Consider the following 17779-nt stretch of genomic DNA (forward strand, 5'->3'; position numbering starts at 1 on the left):
TAATTCATGTAAACTGCTTTTATTTTTTCTTCAAAATCATTGCGTAAGTGCGAACTTACACAATATGCCTACTTATTTAACCTAAGAATATAATAAATAATAATATTTAACCTAATTAGAAAACAGACTTTCTTGAGAGCAAAATTTGAATAATTACTTCTTTTCCTTTGTCTTATATTTGAAAAAAACTATTGTCACAACATACTGTATTATTTGATACACATGGTTATTAACTCGGTCATATCATCAACTTAAGTGCCGGGAGTTCATTCTTTGCAATTGATAGAAACTAAGAAATATATGAATTAGCTTTTCAAGTTCAAATGTGACATTGAACAACTATTGCATAATAAACTTGGAGGCAGAGCACTTATCCTGGTTGGGGAAGGGAAAAATTCAGACAGAATAACTGTTGAACCGGCCCAGATATGAAACCAGCACAGGAAGGGAAGAGTTTGGAGTCCTGGAGGGGGTGCTCCACGGGGAGGTCAGAGGTAACCTGGTTCTGAAGGCACAGTGTTGGCTAGCCCAGCAAAGGGGGTTCAGGTTGGGGAAACAACATGTGAAGGCAGGAAGGAGAGTGAGAATAGGCAGTGATTCTAGAACCATCTTTTTCTCCAATATTCAAAAGTGTGTTTATATTCAGAAAATGGGATAAAATTGATTTTTTAGAAAGAGCAATTAAAAAATAATTCAGGCTGCTATTCCAACGTGTCATTTCCTTAAAGAACAAATTATCTCCACGGAGAATAATGAGTTATTATATGTGGTTCTATATTCGTTTCAAACATAGAAATTTTGGCAGACAAATCTCTTCAAATTTAGGTCCATGATCTCAGTAGTTTTAAAAAGGAATTTTTCATTATGACATGAAAAAGTTGGAGCTAAAATACCCCAAATCACAAGTATCATTTTTATTGATGCTCCCAAAGTGAAAGAAGACATTTTATTTCCTTTTCAACTACCCATTCTCTCTAGCCGAGGCTTCATGCCCTACATTAATCCAGAGCCCAGAGAAAACCCTTGAGAGATAAATGAATACAGTAGTTGAAGGCCATTTCTTCACTTCTTACTCCTGTGAGTTATTATTATCTTTTCTGGGCTAAATTAGGAAATCAACAAGAACAAATGAAACGAAGTGGAACGTGATATACCATTCTTGAGAAGTTCCAAGGAAAAGCTGTGAATAAGTTCATGCCTCTGGCTGGGGTTGGCAGGCTGCTTATTTGGAGGAAACTCTTTGCTAAGCATCCTGTTGGTGAGGAAGCCATGGCGCGGTTTATGAGTGATGCTGAACAGCAAGGAGTCCTTGGGAACGTCTAGATCAGCAGCATTGATGATGGAAGTATCCAACTCTTTCCTCTGACCCTCACACACCTGAACAAAAACAAGTCAAAAGCTCAGGTGTGTAGAAATAAAATTTGTCTTTCTGCTAGGAAATTGCCCAAAAGAACTAATTTTAAGATACTCTATTGAAACATTTCTACGAAATTTGTGTGTAATGAGTCCTAAAAAGAAATGGCTTGTTTAACATGACTTTGGAAGAAAAGAATACATTTATTCATCCCTCTCTGGTTTTCTCTGAAGACTTACTTCAAAGCATTTTATTCATTTCCATAAAGGACAGAGGATACACACACACACACACACACACACACACACACACACACACACACACAATTTTTCCCCGCATAATTCAAAGGTCAGGGAAAAAGCAATCAAAGGAATGTTTGCTTTCTGGAATTTACAGAGTTCAGTTGTAAAAGTAACTGTAGACCCTTCACCTTCAGAACCTAATCTGTTATTTTAACCTCCTGGACCTCGTTGCTTTCATATTTCTTAAGTTTCTGCTTTAGAAACAGTACAAATATCAGCTATTCACACGGGAGGGGGTGGCTAGGTTTCTAATTTTGGTCATTATGGGAAGACCTTCTGTATTTCAATTGCAATCAACAACAATTGAGAAGGATGCTTCTGGAAGCATAATGGTGTTTATTTTAATTCTGGGCCCCTCATCTCTCCCCAATCCTCATGCCTCTAATTTTCCTAAACTCCCTCCCCCACACCCACCTCCCACTTCAGGTTTAATAATTCTTTAAGGACAAAGAGAACTGAATGTTTTTCATTTCAGGTGGGATCCAGCCATTTAGAACTTGACATGGTACTTAGCTGTCTTGATCTTTTTCCCATAGTGAGAATAAAGAGAAAAAAGAAATATTTGTTTCCTATTTTGAAATAAAGCAAGATATAAATAAGAGGAACATATACATTTAACAGAAGTCTATCGGGAATCTGCGATGCACTGTGCTTCATGCTGTGAGGATATGAATATGCTAAAAAATTAAAGGTAGATGAGACTGTGAAGGCTGCTCCATCCATAATTATACTGCAAGGAAGAAAATATCTAGTGCTACTAAATATGGTTAAACAAGAGGTGTAAAAGGGTGGAGGAGACCAGGAATGTCTTCATGGCCGGGTGGGCATGTTAGCCATGAAGGATACATATGGTTTAGATTTGTGAAAATGTCCTTTCTCTTCAGCCTCTCTTACTGAGAGAGCCTTCCTGCCACAAGTCTCCACGGCACTTGGATGAAGAAGAATCATTTGCCATTCTGATACTTGGGCTAAAATGATGCTGATTTGCTTGTACCTGGCCTTACATTATTTTATTTTATTTTTTATTTGACTTGATTTGATTATTTTAGAGACAGAGAGAGAGGGAGAGAGAAAGAGACAGAATCTAAAGCAGGCTCCATGCTCAGTGTGGAGCCCAACGTGGGGCTTCATCCCATGACCCTGGGATTATGTCATGAGCCCAAATCAAGAGTTGGACACTCAACTGACTGAGCCACCCAGGCACCCCTGGTCTTACTTATTAAGGACTAAGATGGCATCATAATTTAATGTGCAATGATACAATTATGAAATTATCTTTGATGATAACTTGTGTTTTTCTCCAAGAATTTTAATAAAGCAACCTAAAATATGTTCTAATTACCCTTCTTCATAAAGCTTAAGACTCTTGACTCACTATATGGCAACGTTTCTCATTTATAAAATGATAAATTACTTTACAACATGACTGAAAAATCCCATTGAAAACATTTGGGATTCTTTTTTGTACACTTCATTGGCTGAGATTGTAAATAAAAGGTTTAGATCAATATACACAAAATGCAGAAGCTTACTAGCAGAGCAGTTTTGAAACGGATTATCATATCTTAAACTAAAACCTCATTTTTTTTTTTTGCAAGTTGCATCCTGACTTGATCAAGCTTGACTGTCTACAAGAGAAATACTTTTCCACAAGAAAGCAAAATAAATATGACTATTTTAAAAAATCACTTGGGGGTGCCTGGGTGGCTCAGTCGGTTAAGCGTCTAACTTCAGCTCAGGTCATGATCTCTCAGCCCGTGAGTTCGAGCCCTGTGTCGGGCTCTGTGCTGACAGCTCAGAGACTGAAGCCTGCTTCGGATTCTGTGACTCCCTCTCTTTCTGCCCCTCCGCCTCTCACGCTCTGTCTCTCTCTGTCTCTCAAAAATAAATAAACATTAAAAAAAACCATTAAAAAAAAAAAAACAAAATCACTTGAAGCTTAAAGCCAGCTTTGCCAATAACAATGGAGGTCTGTATTTGTTACTCTTCAACAGCTTCTCTAAGGAGTACACAGGTAAGAAGCATGATTACTTTTGGAGAAGAGCAAGGGACAATTTCCCAATGGCTTAATTATTTCAGAAACTCCAACCCTAGATAGATACAAAACAATAGAGTTAAGTACAGAAGGAATCATTTATACAGTTTTTCCTCTCTCTCATAATTACCGAAGTACTCTCCAGAGAAACCCATGGGCCAATAGAAGAGGAAGGGCAGGAGCTGGCTCTCAAATCTCATTGTGAGGTGACTCTCATATACTGTGAACAATCAGTAGAAAATTCATATCCATGGGGCACCTGGGTGGCTCCACTGGTTAAGCATCCAACTTTGGTTCAGGTCACGATCTCATGGTTTGTGATTTCGAGCCCCGCGTCGGGCTCTGTGCTTACAGCTCAGAGCCTGGAGTCTGCTACGGATTCTGTGTCTCCCTCTCTTTCTGCCCCTCCCCCACTTGTGCTCTGTCTCTCTCTCTCAAAAATAAATAAATGTAAAAAAAAAAGAAAATGCATATCAAATAAAGACTTTTGTATTCAGAATTTGATAATTTTTAGTGACAAATAAGGCTAGATAATGGTTTCAAAATAGATCATATTTGCTTTGGGAAATGTCTGAAAAAAAGATGACAAACATAATAACAATAATACAAATGGCACCTGTTTACTAAGGGTCTAGTATGTGCCTGGCCACCTTGATCATCATGGCTACCCCTTAAGGATTTGATGCACATTTTGCAGATAAGGAAAGAGAAGCATAAAGAAAAATAACTTGTCCAGAACCCCACAACTAGTAAACAGCAACACCCAAGTTCGTCTTATTTCAAAGCCTGTGCTCATCCATTTAATCAAGATTTGCTATACGTATGTCTGAATTAAATAATAATATATAAACAATAGAATTGTTTTAAAAGATTATATGCTAATATGAAAAGTTTCCCAATATACATAGGTAGGTTTTTTTTAAAGTAGAGATTTGTAGGTATAATACGATCCCTGATTTATAAGTAAAACATATAGAAAAATTGCACATATATTATATATATATACATACATACATACACACATACACACACATCACTGGCATGTGCACAAATTATTTTTGGGGGATTACTAAAAATGCAGTCAATGGGGAGTGGCTTTGGGTAGGGGCTGTTGAAGAGAGAGACTGTCACATTTCATTGTGTATATTTCTTAATATTCTAACTTGTATAATTATATTTTTATTATCATGTTTTTAAAGACAAGAGGTGTTATCTGTGGAGTGATATCATGGCCATTTTAACTATATATCTGAATTTTTAAATAAAACTAACAAACATTTTCACATAAAAATATTTTTTAAACTACATAAAAAGCATGATTCAAATTATAGTTTTTTCATTTCATATACCTTTATAAATAGTTATATAAAAAGATGCCTTAATATATGTGAATTAAGAGTCCTTGTCATTACAGTATTAGTTAAGAGGACATGCTATGGAAATCAAACTGCCTGGGTGCAAATTTCCCATGTACCACTCCTTATGCCACTTACTTCCAAGCCCTGGGATCTTGGGCCACTAAGCTAACCTCTTTATGCCTCATTTTTTCAGTTACTCAATAGCAATAACAATAGCATCACCCTAAAAGCCTATTGTGAGTATTCAATATGAACACATGTAAAGGACTTGAAATAGTACCTACAACCCAGTAAGAACTCCATCTAATATATATATATTATATATATATATATAATATATATATAATATATATATATAATATATATGCAACTGTAATCGCATTGATGCGATTCTGTATGTTAGCAATTATTACTATCATCACCATCATTATTATTAGACCCATGTTTTTCAAGTAATTGCATTATATAATCTAGTTAGTGTTCTCCCCATTTCTAGTCAACTTAATGTATTAAGGACACTTGGACCAATGTAAATGAGCTAGGTGAAAACAAAATCAGAAAATGATAAAAAAAAAAAAAGAAATGGAAAATTCTGGTATCTTTCTTACAGTAATATTCTGCACTACAAAGTCAGGAGCTTCATCATTTGTGGGGTTGATGATAACGTGAAACGGTATCTCCAAGGAGCGTCGCTTCCCATCTGTGACATACACCATGAACTGGTCAGCCGTCGGTTCCATCCTCAGATGTCTGGATTGCACATAGTTAATGTGTAAAGCCTTCATGTCTTTCCACTGGAACGAAGCTAGAGCATACCAACACGGAGCAGGTAAATTAGAAAAACTTTTTTTTTTTTCCCCAAGCTACTGATCCTTAATCCTTAACACAATAGCTTATTTCAAAGAAAAGCAAATAAGAGATCATTGCAGTTGACCCAAGAATCAGCTATCGGGGGCTGCTGTAATATCTGTCAGCCATCAACTAAAAACAGATATCCATAAATCATAAGGAAGGATTAAAATCTGCATGGAGAACAGAAAGTTGATAACTGCTAACCAGGATGTGTAGGGACTTCATGACTATTCTTTATATGGTTAGAATGAATGTTAAGAGAGACCTTCCCTTGATAAAAACCACTGCTCCTATAAACAGTTCTTATTATGCTTGGATAAGAAAAAGACTATCTCGGGGTGCTGGGTGGCTCAGTTGATTAAGCCTCTGACTTTAGCTTGGGTCATGGTCTCATGGTTCATGAGCTTGAGCCCCGCTTTGGGTGAGCTTGAGCCCCGCATCGGGTGAGCTCAAGCCCCACTTCAGGATTCTCTCTCCTTTCCTGTCGCTGTTCCTCGTGGGATTCTCTCTCTCTCTAATGCTCTATGTTGAGCATTAAGTCACAGGCCAAATGCGTACCTTTAGGGCAATAAATCTTTTTCCCCCAGCTTTATTGAGATATAATTGACATATAACACCATAAGTTTAAGTTTTCCCATGTGATGATTTGGTACACACATACGTTGTAAAATGTTACCACAATAATGTTTGTTAGCACATCATTCACTTCATGTGATTACCATTTTGTTGTTACAGTGAGAACATTACGCTTTACTCTCAAATCAACTTTCAAGCGTACGATACAGTATTAACTAGAGTCACCATGCTATACCTTAGATCCCTGGAAATTATTCATTTTATAACTGAAAGTTTGCACCCTTCAACCAACATCTCTCCACTTGTCCCACCCTCCAGCCCCTAGTAACCACTATTCTACTCTGTTTCTATGAGTACAACTGTTTCAGATTCCACATATAAGTGAGATCATATGGTATTTGTCTTTCTCTAATGTATTTCACTTAACATAATGCTCTCAAAGTCCATATATATATATATATATATATATATATATATATATTGCAAATGGCAGGATTTCCTTCTTGTTGTGGTTGAATAATATTCTATCATGTATTTGTATCACATTTGCTTTATCCATTCATCCATCAACGGACATGTAGGTTGTTACCATGTGTTGGGCTATTGTCAATAATGGCACAATGAACATCAGAATATAGACATCTCTTTGATATCCTGTTTTCATTCATTTGAATATATACCTAGAAGCAGAATTGCTGGATCATATGACACTTCTATTTTTAATTTTGTGAAGAATCTCCACAGTAGCTATACCAACTTACATTCCCACCAACAATGCCCAAAGGGTTACCTTTTTTCCACATCCTCACCAGCATTTGTTATCTCTTGTCTTTTTGATAAGAGCTATTCTAACAGGGGGGGCAGTGATATCTCATTGTGGTTTAGACTGGAATTTCCCTAGTGATGGGTGATGTCGAGCACTTTTCATGTACCTATTGGCCATTTGTATGTCTTCTTTGGAGAACTATCTATTCAAGCCTTCTGTCCATTTTTAAATCAGATTGTTTGGGCTTCTTTGCTGCTGAGTTATATCAGTGAGTCCTTTACACATTTTAGATATTGATCCCTTATCAGATATATGGTTTATAAATATTTCCTTCCATCCTGCAGGTTGTCTTTCCATTTTGTTGACTGCTTCTTCTGCAGAAGCTTTTTAGTTTGATGTAGTCTTACTTTCTTGATTTTTGCATTTCTTACCTTTGCTTTTGGTGTCAAATCCAAAAAACCACTGCCAAGATCAATGTCAAGAGTTCACCACCTATGTTTCCTTCTAGGAGCTGTATGATTTAAGGTTTTACATCCAAGTATTTAATCTATTTTGAGTTTTTTGTTTTTTGTTGTTGTTTGTTTGTTTGTTTGTTGCATGGCATAAGACAGTGGTTCATTTTCATTCTTTTGCATGAGGCTGTCCAGTTTTCCCAACACCATTTATTGTCCTTTTCTCAGTGTATATTCTTGGCTCCTTTGTCATAAATTAAATGACCACATATGCATGGACTTACTTCTTCAAAAAAAATTTTTTTATGTTTATTCATTTTTGAGAGAGAGAGAGAACACAAGCAGGGGAGGGGAAGAGAGAGAGGGAGATACAGAATCCAAAGCAGGCTCCAGGCTCTGAACTGTCAGCACAGAGCCCAACACAGGGCTCAAACCTACGAACCATGAGATCATGACTTGAGCCGAGGTTGGATGCCTAACCAACTAAGCCACCCAGGCGCCCCTGCATGGTCTTACTTCTGAGCTCTTTCATTCTGTTCTACTGATCTATATGCCTATTTTTATGCCATACTGTTTTAACACCATAGCATTTTGATTATTAGAGCTTTGCAATATACTTTTAAATTAGAGAACATAATGCATCCAGCTTTATTCTTTCTCAAGATTGCTTTCGGAATTCAAGGTCTTTTGTGCTCCCATAGAAATTTTAGGATTGTTTGTTCTGTCTCTGTGAAAAATGCCATTTAAATTTTGATAGTGACTGCCTTCAAAGCTATAGATGGCTTTGGGTAGTACCGACATTTTAACAACATTAACACTTTTGATCCATGAATATATCTTTCCATTTGCTTATGTCTTTTTCAATTTCTTCCATCAAGACATCAATTCTATGTCTTATAGTTTTTGGTATATAAATTTTTCACTTCCTTGTTTGATTTTATTCTTAAGTATTTCATTGTTTTCAATTCTATTGTGAATGAAATTGTTTGCTTTTTCAATAGTTCATCATTAGTATATAGAAATACAACCGATTTTTTAATGTTGTTTTTGTATCTTAAAACTTGACTTATTTTGTTGACTTGTTCTAATAGTTTTTTGGTGAAATCTTTTTTTTTAATTTTTTTCAAGATTAATTATTCATTTTTGAAAGAGACAGACAGACAGAGAGCCCCCATGCAAGAGTAGGGGAGAGGCAGAAGGAGAGACAGAGAGAGAAAATCCCAAGCAGGCTCCACACTGTCAATGCAGAGCCTGTCATAGGGCTTGAAACGATTAACTGTGAGATCATGACATGAGCTGAAATCCACTGAGCCACCCAGGCACCCCTTAGTAAAATCTTGAGAAATTTCTACATGTAATATCATATAATCTGCAAAAAGAGACAATTTTACTTCTTCCTTCTTACTTGGATACCTTTTATTTCCTTTTCTTGTCTCATTATCCTGGCTAGGACTTTCAGTACTATGTTGAATAAGAATGATAAGACTGGGCATACTTGTTTTTGTCCTCATCTTGGAAGCAAAGCTTTTAACCATTTACAGTATGATGCCACTTGTGAATTTGTCATATATGACCTTTATTACATTGGGGTATATACCTTCTATACCAAATTTGTTGACAGTTTTTATCATAAATATTGTTGAATTTTGTCAAATGCTTTTTCTGTATCTATAGAGATGATCATAGACTTTTAGTCTATCAATTTGGTGTATCACATTTATTGATTTACATATGCTGACCATCCTTGCATCCCAGGTAGAATTCCCACTTGATCCTTTTAATGTACCATTTAATGTAAGGTGTATGATCCTTTTAATGTACCATTGAATTCAGTTTGTTAATATTTTCTGATGAATTTTTGCATCTACATTCTTCAGGGATTGGTCTATGGTTTTCTCACAGTATCCTTACCTGGCTTTGGTATCAAGGTAATGCTGGTCTTATAAAATGAGTTGGGGAGTTTTTCCTCATATTCAATGTTTTGCAAGAGTGTGGGAAGAAATAGTGTTAATTCTTCTTTAAAAGTTCGATAGAACCTGCAAAAACATCTGGTCCTGGTCTTTTCTTTCTCAGGAGGTTTTGGATTACTGATTAAATCTCCTTACTTATTATAGGTCTCTTCAGGGTTTCTAGTTCATCATGACTGAGATTTGGTAAGTTGTATGTTTCTAGGAATTTATCCATTTCTCTCAGATTGTCTAATTTGTTGATGTATGGTTGTTCCTAGTAGCCTCTTCTGATCCTCTGTATAACTGTGGTATCAGTTGTAATATCTCTTCTTTCATTTCAAATTTTGAGTCCTCTCTTTTTCAGGGCAAGTCTAGGTAAAGATTTGCCAATTTTGTTTATCTTTTTAAAAGACCATACCCTAGTTTCATTAATGTATTGTTTCTATTGTTTTTCTGGTCTCGATTTCATTTATTTCTACTATCTCCTTCTATCTCCTTCTTTGCTATCTCCTTTTTGCTAATTGGGCTTCTTTTTTTTTTTAATTTTTTTTAACATTTATTTATTTTTGAGACAGAGAGACAGAGCATGAACGGGGGAGGGGCAGAGAGAGAGGGAGACACAGAATCAGAAGCAGGCTCCAGGCTCTGAGCCATCAGCCCAGAGCAGGACGCGGGGCTCGAACTCACGGACCGCAAGATCGTGACCTGAGCTGAAGTCGGGCGCCCAACCGACTGAGCCACCCAGGCGCCCCTTGCTAATTGGGTTTCTTTTGTTCTTGTTTTTCTAGTTCCATGAGTTATAAAGTTATGTTGTTTATTTGAGATAATGTTTTAATGTAAGCCCTATCACTATAAATTTTCTTCTTTGCAGTGCTTTCGCTGCATCTCATATATTCTGGTATGTTGTGTTTCCATTGTTGTTTCAAGATTTTTTAAATTTCTTCTTCTTCCAGTTGTATTGCAAAATAGTTGACATACATCACTGTATAAATTTAAGGTGTAGAGCACGATGGTTTGATTTACATATATTGTGAAATGATTACCTCAATAGGTTCAGCTAACATTCATCTCTTCATATAGATACAGTTTTAACAGAAAGAAAGAAAAAGGGGCACCTGGCTGGCTCCATTGGTACATTATGAGACTCTTGATCTTGGGGTTGTAAGTTTGAGCCCCACTTGGGGTGTAGAGATTACTTAAAAATAAAATCCTTCAAAAAAAGAGAAAAGAAAGGGAAAAAATTTTCCTTATGATGAGAAATCGTAGGATTTTTTACTTTTACTTTTTCTGAAGCTTATTTATGTATTTATTTGAGACAGACAGAATGAGCACAAGTGGGGGAGGGGCAGAGAGAGAGAGAGAGAGAGAGAGAGGGAGAGAGAGAGAGAAAAAAAAATCCCAAGCAGGTTCAATCAGTGCTCAGAGCCCATCATGGGGCTTGAGCTCACAAAACTGTAAGATCACAAGCTGAGTTGCAATCAGGAGTCAGATGTGTAACTGACTGAGCCACACAGACACCCCAGGATTTTTAAAAAATTGTATCCTTGAACAATTGGTTGTTCAGGAGTGTCTTAATTTACACATATTTGTGAATTTTCTAGTTTTCCTCCTGTTACTGATTTTAATTTCATACCACTGTGGTCAGAAAAGATACTTGGTATGACTTCAGTCTTTCAAAATTGTCTAAGAGTTGTTTTGTGACACATCGGGTGATAGAATATACCGTGTATGTCTATTGGGTTCATTTGCTCTAATGTACAGTTTAAGTCTACTGTGTCCTTGTTGATTTTTCATCCAGGTGATCTATCCATTGTTGAAAGTGGGGGACTTCAGTACCCAAGTATTATTATTGTATTGTTGTCATTACTTCCTTCAGATCTGTTAGTATTTGCTCAATATATTTAGGTGCTCCAACGTTGTATGCATATAAATTTATAATTGTTATATTCTCCTGATGAATTTACCCTATTATCATTTTACAGTGACCTTCTTTGTCTCTTGCTACAGTTTGGATTTAAAGTCTATTTTATCTGTTGTAAGTACCCCTGCTGTCTTTTGGTTTCCATTTGCATGGGATATCTTTGTTCATCCCTTCGTTTTGAGCCTATATGTGTCCTTGAAGCTGAACTTAGCCTCTTGCAAGTGGCATGTAGTTGGGTCTTGTTTTTTTCTATCCATTCAGTCACTATTAATGTTTTTGTTTTAGTTGTTATTGTCTGAAATACAAGAGCTATTTAAATATCTGAGATACATTCCGTTTTCAAAATTAAAGTCCTCACCTTCAACATCTCAGGCTCACTCTCTCTCTCTGTTACACCCATGATACGTGTCCTGATCTTTTCTGCCATTGTCTTTTAAAAGTGCTAAAAGGTTAGGAGAATGAGACCTGTGAGCTCCACCAGATTTATGATATCACAGTATTCTGGGTTGCTATGAAGGTCTTTTAAAACATTCCTTCTGGGGCGCCTGGGTGGCTCAGTCGGTTGAGCATCCGACTTCAGCTCAGGTCACGATCTCGCGGTCCGTGAGTTCGAGCCCCGCGTCGTGCTCTGGGCTGATGGCTCAGAGCCTGGAGCCTGCTTTCGATTCTGTGTCTCCCTCTCTCTCTGCCCCTCCCCCATTCATGCTCTGTCTCTCTCTGTCTCAAAAATAAATAAACATTAAAAAAAAATTTAAAACATTCCTTCTTCAGTATTTATTCTTATAGTTTTCCGATGTGACATTTCCACTTACTTTGAAGTAAACTCCCATACGTAAGGAAATTCAAAACAGAAAATTAAGATAAAAAGAATAATTTTCAAAAATATCAGCTATAATAATAATTCCTTGAACGTATACAGTGCTTTGAACAATGTTGAAGTCCTTACGCAGTCATTAAGCATGATTTGGCGAGTCAGATACATAGACATAGGCAAGTGACTGCTAGCCACGAAGCCATGACTTACCTATGCTTATGCCCATATTGCTTTTTTCAAAACCTGCAGAAGGAAGAGTGTTTTCAAGGTAGCCAAACTGGGGAAGAGAAACCAAAACAACTTCCAAGTCATCCGCTGCAGTGTCAGGGTCAGTGGCGGACAAATGGTTAATGGTAATGGCTGCTGAGAAACCCTCATCTACAACGAACATGGTACCTGCATACAAATAATAACACAATTATGACTTAGTGTGAAATCCCCTAATCAGAATAGTGAAGACAAAAGGGAGTGATTGTAATTCCAATTCAGAGAAGCCTCCCATGTGCAAATACGCTTCCATGGGAGATGTTCATTTCCTCTGGCATAATTTCTCCTTACAGTGAAAATATTCAGGGGTAATGGGTGGAATTTAATTTGACTTATGGAATTCTATTTTTTTCTTGTACAAGCAAGCCAGACAATAATGGAAAGACAGCAGAAATACTAAATGCTCTAGTACAGCCCTTTAGTCATTCTCAAGGAACTCTGATTTCCCTTGTGTCTCTATAGAAGTGACAAATGAAAATAAGAATTGCCAAACTGTTTTAATGATAAGCCACTAAATGTAGTTTATGTACTCTTCAAGATCAGTTGGTACCTCTGTTTGTCAGAGCGTTAATTGCCTGCAAGCTATTATGAATTACTCATAACGAACATTTTTTCCATGCCTTGGTGCTTAATTATTCTGCAGGGATAAAGCTTCCTTTCCAGAACATTGCTTGGGAGATAGTTTGCAAATTACAATAACATCCATACATATGCTCGTATTTTTTTTCTAAGCAACAGAACATATACATAATGTCTATGAAGCGATGACTTTCTAAAAAGCAAATAAGGTTAAATGTATATAAATGGTCTCTCTGGTATTTTCATTCTGTTCTAATAGAAATTATTATGGAGAAAATAAATTACTCTCTCTCCAGCAGACAAATGATATTTCCCCATATGAAATACAGCCAGAATATTTGAGGATTCCAATGTTGTCCTGATCCCATAACACACACACACACACACACACACACACACACACACACACTCACAAACATACTTGCACTCTCTCTCCATACAGAATTACCTCATTTTTGAAACAAATAAATTCCTTTGCCCTGCAATCTTTTATATGCTTTGAGTTTTCCACAAATTTGCATTGAGGCAATTATCATAGGCAATTCTGTAGTTTATTTTAACTATAATTCAAGTGCATAGTATTTCACTAAACCACCGTTATGACACTAGGTGAGATGTTAGAACTTTAATAGAAGAAAACATTGTCACCTATTGCAATTGAAGGTGATTGGTTGTCCACTGGGTGTACTGTGATGTTGAGGTCATACACTGGAAAGGACTCATGAAGAGGAACAGATGGATGAGGCCCATTGTAGCAACAGCCATTCACATAAGGACCAGCTTCTCCATCCGAAACCACCAATGTAATGGTATCATAACAAGGCACCAGGCCAATCTCACCACCTGGAAAACACACCGTCGCTGAAACCTGACTTTGTAAAAAACACAGAATACTAAGATGAAATCGACCTACACCTCTTCCACAAGCATAGAATGGCGAAGAAAGGAGCTTATGTGGCTACAATATAAAACCCAATTTTATCACTAGGAAATTAAATAGTCGTGAAAATAATGAAAAAATGCTTGCCCATCTGTTGCCTCTAGTGAAATCTCTGCCAGCCCTCTATCACCATATGGAGGGGCAAAAAGGGGCTCACAAGGGTCTGACCGTTCACAAAGGAACATGGGAGAGGCACAAAGCTTGACTAGGGAAGGTTTCATTCTTCCTTTCATAAGTGTTTAGCGATAGGACCCACCTCAGGGAGAGTAGAAGGCACCCCCGTCCTTCCAAATGCATTGTCTTCCCATTTACATTAACTACCTTAAGTGAACACACATCACCCACACCACAGTTATGAGAAACAGAAGCTGGGAAGGCGAAATAGAAAGATAATCCACATTTTTGTCGTTTTAGTATTTTCCCCATCATATAATAGCCAAGGTGCTAACAAAATAGCAACGTAACATGGCATAGAAGTTGCATTTATTTTTGTTTCCCCTTTTACTCTTTAGGGCTTATGCTCATGGGATTTAAAATGGCCCCAACTTGGGGCACCTGGGTGTCCCAGTTGATTAAGCATCTGACTCTGGATTTTGGCTCAGGTCATGATCTCACGGTCATGGGCACTGGGCGTGGAGCCTGCTTAAGAGTCTCTCTTTCCCTCTCCTTCTGCCCCTCCCCTGCTCACGTGTGTGCATGCTCTCTCTCTCAATAAAAAATTAATAAAAATTGAAAGGTAAACAAAATGGCCCCCAACATAAGCAGTGGGAGAAAGAAGGAAAAAAACATCAGGATTTGATAGTTTATCAGTAAACCAGCCAATCTGCTCTTGGGTTACTAACTAACAGCACAAAGATAGAAGCACTCACTATCCAGGGGACAGAAAAGTTCTGCAGAAGTGCTTTTGGTAATTCTCATGCTTCACACTGAAAGTGCCATGAGGGACGCAAACGTCGGAAGTTTTAATGAGACTGGCACACAAAAGATCAGGGACATCGTCTATTTTCACAAGACATATTGGTCAAATTTACACAATACTGTGCTTGGCATTATTCTACCTGCTTAAAATAATGAAAGGAAAATCAAGAGATGATATTTTTGAGCCACCAAATGATTAAAGGATGAGACAGCTAGGCTTAGAAGAAAAAACAGAGTTGAACTTGAGAGAATTAGAATTAAATAATCAGCTTTAACTTTAGAAGCAGCAAAAATTAAGATGCCTCTCATATATTCATATTTATAAAAACATAAATGGGCATAAAGCTTATCTATTCTTCATTCACTTGATAAATATATATTTAGTGCCTGGTATCTGACAATTAGTAGGCTGGGTGCTCCAGCAGAGAATCAGGCAGACATTTGGAAAATGTCAGGCAGTTCAAAAGAATGTCAAATGTCAAAAGACCTTTTATGGGTCAGGCACTGACACAATCTAATGGTAGAGAAAGAAATGTAGTTGATCATTGATGTGTATATGTATTAAGAGGAGCCATATGAAATCGCCACTATTAAGTCCAATTAAATGGAAAATTCACGTATCTCAGCCTGAATATGTATGGGGGGCTGAGAGAGAAGAAGATGAAAGTATTGGCTGACAGTAGCATGGGGGCAAGGCACACATGGCAAGGAAAGTCAGGGAAGTTGTTCCAGATGGCTCTGCTGGCTTTATACCACGCATTAAATGATAATTACTTTACCAGGCAGATGAGGCAAAGAATTGAGATGGGGGAATGAGAACCTGCAGGAAGAGAAGTGGAAAAATCGTTCTAGGAAGAGTAGAGAGCTTAAAAAAAAAAAAAAAGGAAACATGGTACCTTCCATAACTGTAATTTCGATATAGTGGAAGCTTAGGTACATTTACAGAAAAGCTGAAAAAGCAGACTGAGCATCTAGGCACAAAAAAGGCTACAACATGGATGGCCAAGTCTCTACTTTGAATGGAGTACAGTCTAAGGACAGGATTTATACTTCGAACTGTTAACTGTGGCGTTATTCAAAAAAACATTTTAAGTCCGTTTATTCATTTTGAGAAAGAGAGAAATATGCACAAGTGAGGGAGGGGCAGAGAGAAGGAGAGACAGAATCCCAAGAAGGCTCTCTACCACCAGCGCAGAACCCCATGCGGGGCTTGAACTCACAAACCATGACCTGAGCAGAGATCAAGAGCCGGATGCTTAACTGCACCACCCAGGCAGCCCTAAAAAAATTGTTTTAAAGACTTCATGTTTAATGTTGGGAGAATAGTAAATTAATCATGTAATTTTACATCATAAGATATTATTCAATTACTAAAACTTACATTTACAATAACTTTATAACATTTAATAAATATTTTAATAAACATGTTAGCTGATAATCTCAATGAAAAATGTAATCAATAAAACTACACACACATGATTGCAACTATGTTAAAAATTATGATTAGAAAAAAGAAAACAAAGTACTGAAATGTTAACAGTGATCATCTCTGAGAGGTAAATAGGAGATTTTTCAAAACCTCATTATGCTTTTCCATACTTTCCAAGTTTTTTGAAATGAGCATGTAGTATTATTTTCATACTCATGGAGAGCAAATAATATTGGTGACAAGATTATCTTCAGGTGGCCTTTATAATCAACATATAGAGGCAAGCACAGAACACAGAAATTTCAGGTCCTGTAGTCTTTCCCACGCAGTGCTAAATTACTATCAATTGAATAATTGGGTGAACATTACAAAGAAACATCATTCAAATAATCAACCATCTTTTGAATTGGCAGTATTTCTCCTAATTTAGTAACATAACCCCAATACAACAACAAAAGACATCTATCTTTAGTAATTTGCCTAGTGCCCTAGTAGGTCTCATGAAAAAAAATTAGTTCACAGTCCCTTACGTGGCCATCATACCAGAAGAGATTTATAAATACGTAAACTGTTGTTCAGCATTTAGAGCAAGGCACTGGCAGAAAAGACAGATTCATAGCACCCCTAATTTATGTATGCATGAGCCTGCCATAAATGTTAAAATTATGTGAAACTCAATAGACGTTGGGCTTTGGCCCCTTTTCTGCCCATCTATATGAGATCTATTGGGGAAATCAAAATGAAGCACCTACCTGTGGACTCTTGAGAGACATCGAACATGTGGACTATGTTCCCCAGGACAAGGATATGACCAGTGAAACCCTTCCCAAGACTAAACACACTTAAGAAGATAAGGAGAGGAGTGCCCAGGTAGCTCAGTCTGTTAAGCACCTGACTCTGGTTCAGGTCATGATCTCATGGTTTGTGGGTTTGAGCCCTATGTCGGGCTCCGTGCTGACAGCTCAGAGCCTGGAGCTTGCTTTAGATTCTGTGTCTCCCTCTTTCTCTGCCTTTCCCCTGCTTGTACTCTGTCTCTCTCTCTCTCTCTCTCTCTCTCTTGCTTTCTCAAAGATAAGTGAACATTAAAAAAAGAAGAAGATAAAGAGATACCATTTTTTAAAAAGATGTCTGGGGGCTCCTGGATGGCTAAGCATCTGACTTTGGCTCATGTCATGATCTCACGGTTCGGGAGTTCGAGCCCCTCATCAGACCCTGGGCTGGCAACTCAGAGCCTGGAGCCTGCTTCGGATTCTGTCTCCCTCTCTCT

General features: G+C 37.3%; 1 protein-coding gene across 1 annotated transcript in view; it reads right to left on the reverse strand.

Moving 5' to 3' along the window:
- The window catches only part of FREM1 (FRAS1 related extracellular matrix 1), a 137219-nt gene that overhangs the window by 68510 nt on the left and 50930 nt on the right, over positions 1-17779 (reverse strand). Inside the window, exons 16-19 of the mRNA XM_047098120.1 lie at positions 13874-14068; positions 12590-12775; positions 5658-5854; positions 1155-1377 (exon numbers count right to left, since the gene is read on the reverse strand). Coding sequence (XP_046954076.1) covers positions 1155-1377; positions 5658-5854; positions 12590-12775; positions 13874-14068 — 801 coding nt within the window. The remainder of the gene's footprint in view (positions 1-1154; positions 1378-5657; positions 5855-12589; positions 12776-13873; positions 14069-17779) is intronic.

The sequence above is a fragment of the Lynx rufus genome, unplaced genomic scaffold (assembly GCF_022079265.1).
Source record: "Lynx rufus isolate CCGP_SWC_20201006 ecotype Redwood Valley unplaced genomic scaffold, mLynRuf1.p SCAF_10, whole genome shotgun sequence".
Taxonomy (NCBI): Eukaryota; Metazoa; Chordata; class Mammalia; order Carnivora; family Felidae; genus Lynx; species Lynx rufus.